This window comes from Nanorana parkeri, unplaced genomic scaffold (assembly GCF_000935625.1).
Source record: "Nanorana parkeri isolate BGI_ZX_2015 unplaced genomic scaffold, ASM93562v1 scaffold553, whole genome shotgun sequence".
In the NCBI taxonomy this organism is placed as follows: domain Eukaryota; kingdom Metazoa; phylum Chordata; class Amphibia; order Anura; family Dicroglossidae; genus Nanorana; species Nanorana parkeri.
This window is the reverse complement of record NW_017306821.1, coordinates 732,423-734,532: the sequence shown is the minus strand read 5'-3', so window position 1 is coordinate 734,532 and position 2,110 is coordinate 732,423. Positions and strand designations below refer to the sequence as shown.

The 2,110-nt window shown below is 41.4% G+C and overlaps 2 protein-coding genes across 2 annotated transcripts in view; one reads left to right on the top strand and one right to left on the bottom strand.

The window, feature by feature from the left end:
* TRMT13 (tRNA methyltransferase 13 homolog) overlaps positions 1–1,067 on the top strand; it is an 11,076-nt gene extending 10,009 nt beyond the window's left edge. Inside the window, exons 10-11 of the mRNA XM_018561970.1 lie at positions 313–712; positions 826–1,067. Coding sequence (XP_018417472.1) covers positions 313–712; positions 826–1,015 — 590 coding nt within the window. The 3' untranslated portion in view covers positions 1,016–1,067. The remainder of the gene's footprint in view (positions 1–312; positions 713–825) is intronic.
* Positions 1,068–1,190: 123 nt separating this feature from the next.
* LRRC39 (leucine rich repeat containing 39) overlaps positions 1,191–2,110 on the bottom strand; it is a 15,601-nt gene continuing 14,681 nt past the window's right edge. Inside the window, exon 8 of the mRNA XM_018561955.1 lies at positions 1,191–1,213. Within this exon, the coding sequence (XP_018417457.1) occupies positions 1,191–1,213 (23 nt within the window). The remainder of the gene's footprint in view (positions 1,214–2,110) is intronic.

Below are 2,110 nucleotides of genomic sequence, written 5' to 3'. Positions count from 1 at the left end.
CCCTATATATATATATATATATATATATATATCTAGGGATGCACCGCAATTTCGGCCAAAAGATGGTACTTTCAGCATTTTGCCCAAAGTACCATTTCAGCCGATATGTTTCAGCGTCCGAAATTTCGGTGCATCCCCAATAATAATAATATTTTTATTTTTTTTCTTTTACTCTTTTTTGTCAGTGACTTAATAATACGAAGCAGGGACTATTGACATGTCATGACAGCTGCTGTGTTTTATCAGTGAGAACATTTTGTTTGTCCTGCCTCTGAACTTTTATGTTATGACAACTCTTATGTTGATTTGTAGATTTGGCTCTTCGCTGCCTTGTGCAAAATTACTCTAATCTAGTGAGAGGATCACAGTGTAAGCGCCTCAAGATCGATACTGGAGAACTTACAGACAACATAGAAGACAAATCAGCAAACACTTGTCCCGTTGAAGGGATTGTTATTGCCCTTTGTTGTCACCACCGTTGTGACTGGCACCACTATGTGGGCAGAGATTTCTTCCAGAAGCTGGGGCTAGGACAGAGGGAATTTGGACTTTTTCAGCGCATGTCTAGCTGGGCAACGTGTGGTTCCAGGACACCGGGGCAGGTTTTAAACTCGAGCGAGAAAACAGAACTTGTAGAGACAGAAGAGCATGACATAGAAGAACATAACATAGATCTGAAAAACCCAGACTGCGATTCAGAGGGAGTAGAAGGGTATGCTAACTAACCATATGTGTGCTTATTACTTTTATTTTCCTGTTTTACAGAAACAATACCATACATACATATGACTGTACAACATTCCTGTCTTTTCTTCTGTTTTCCAGGCTGGCTCTGACTGTTGAGGAGAGAGAGAATTTAGGACGTCTTTGCAAACTGCTCCTAAATCATGGACGTCTTGATTACTTGAATAGTATGGGCTACACCTCTAGCCTTGAATACTATACAGAGCCAGAAGTGTCTTTGGAGAATGTCCTGTTGATAGCAGTACCTCAATTGCAAAGCACACATTATTAAATTGACTGTAGACTGTTCCAAATTCTTTTACCTTCCTGCTGCCGGCACAACATCCAGGATCCAAAAAAGCCTCTTGTCTTAGTAATGATGATTTCTTTCTGATAAGGACATGAAAGCCTTCTGAGGAATCCCAGAATCCTGATCATATGCACAATTATATTTTGTGCTACTGTCTTCATTGAGGATCCACCTTGGTATCTGAAATACATAAAACAGTTATCTTAAGCTCATCTGATGCAGATCTTACTTAGAGGTCCTTCATATCTCGGTTTTAGTGCTTTCTTGTAAAATGCATGCATTGTACTTCCTCCTGCCTCCTCTCTTTAGGCAATCCATGTAGTATTCACAGATTTACAGATGTTGTTGACTGGAATGCAACACTTCCAGATGTGCCATGTTATTCTCTCTCCCAGCATTCTACCGCTGTCTTTCCCAGCAAATCTTTGTGAGATTTTCACTGACATCACAGAGGCTTTGCTCAGGAGCACACTTCTAAACAGAAAGTCCAATATCTATCATATGGACTGCATTTTACACTGTATGCAGTTAAACGTTTGTGCTTAGGCATGCATGTGTACAGTGCAAATGCACTCTATTGGACAAGGGGCAGTGCTGTGACATCACCGCCCCTCATCCAATCAGAGAACACCTAGTATCCATTGATAAAGATGCTACTAAATGGCCGTTGTGCCGAGCAAGGGTCCCTATGTGTTTTAGCTTTTAGCAGCTGTACAGGATCTAGAAGATCGTTATAAAGCAGTGTAGTAGTGTAAGACTAATGTAAGCATACATAAATATTTATAACTGGAGTCCAGATTTAAAAGCAAGGCTTCCCTGCAAAGAAAAGGCCTAAGGGCTTGTTCACACCAAGCGCGGAGCAGATCCGGACCAGATCAGGTGCAGACCGGATCAAAACTGCGTCCAATGTATTCCTATGGTATTTTGACCTCCAGTTCACATCGCAGCGTGGGGATCCAGACCGGATGAAAAAAATGCGGCAAGCCCTATTTTACCTGCTCTGGATCTGGTCTGGAACGCATCTAAAACGCAAAAACGCATGCAAGTGCCTGAAAGTCCATGTTAAACTTTTTTTTT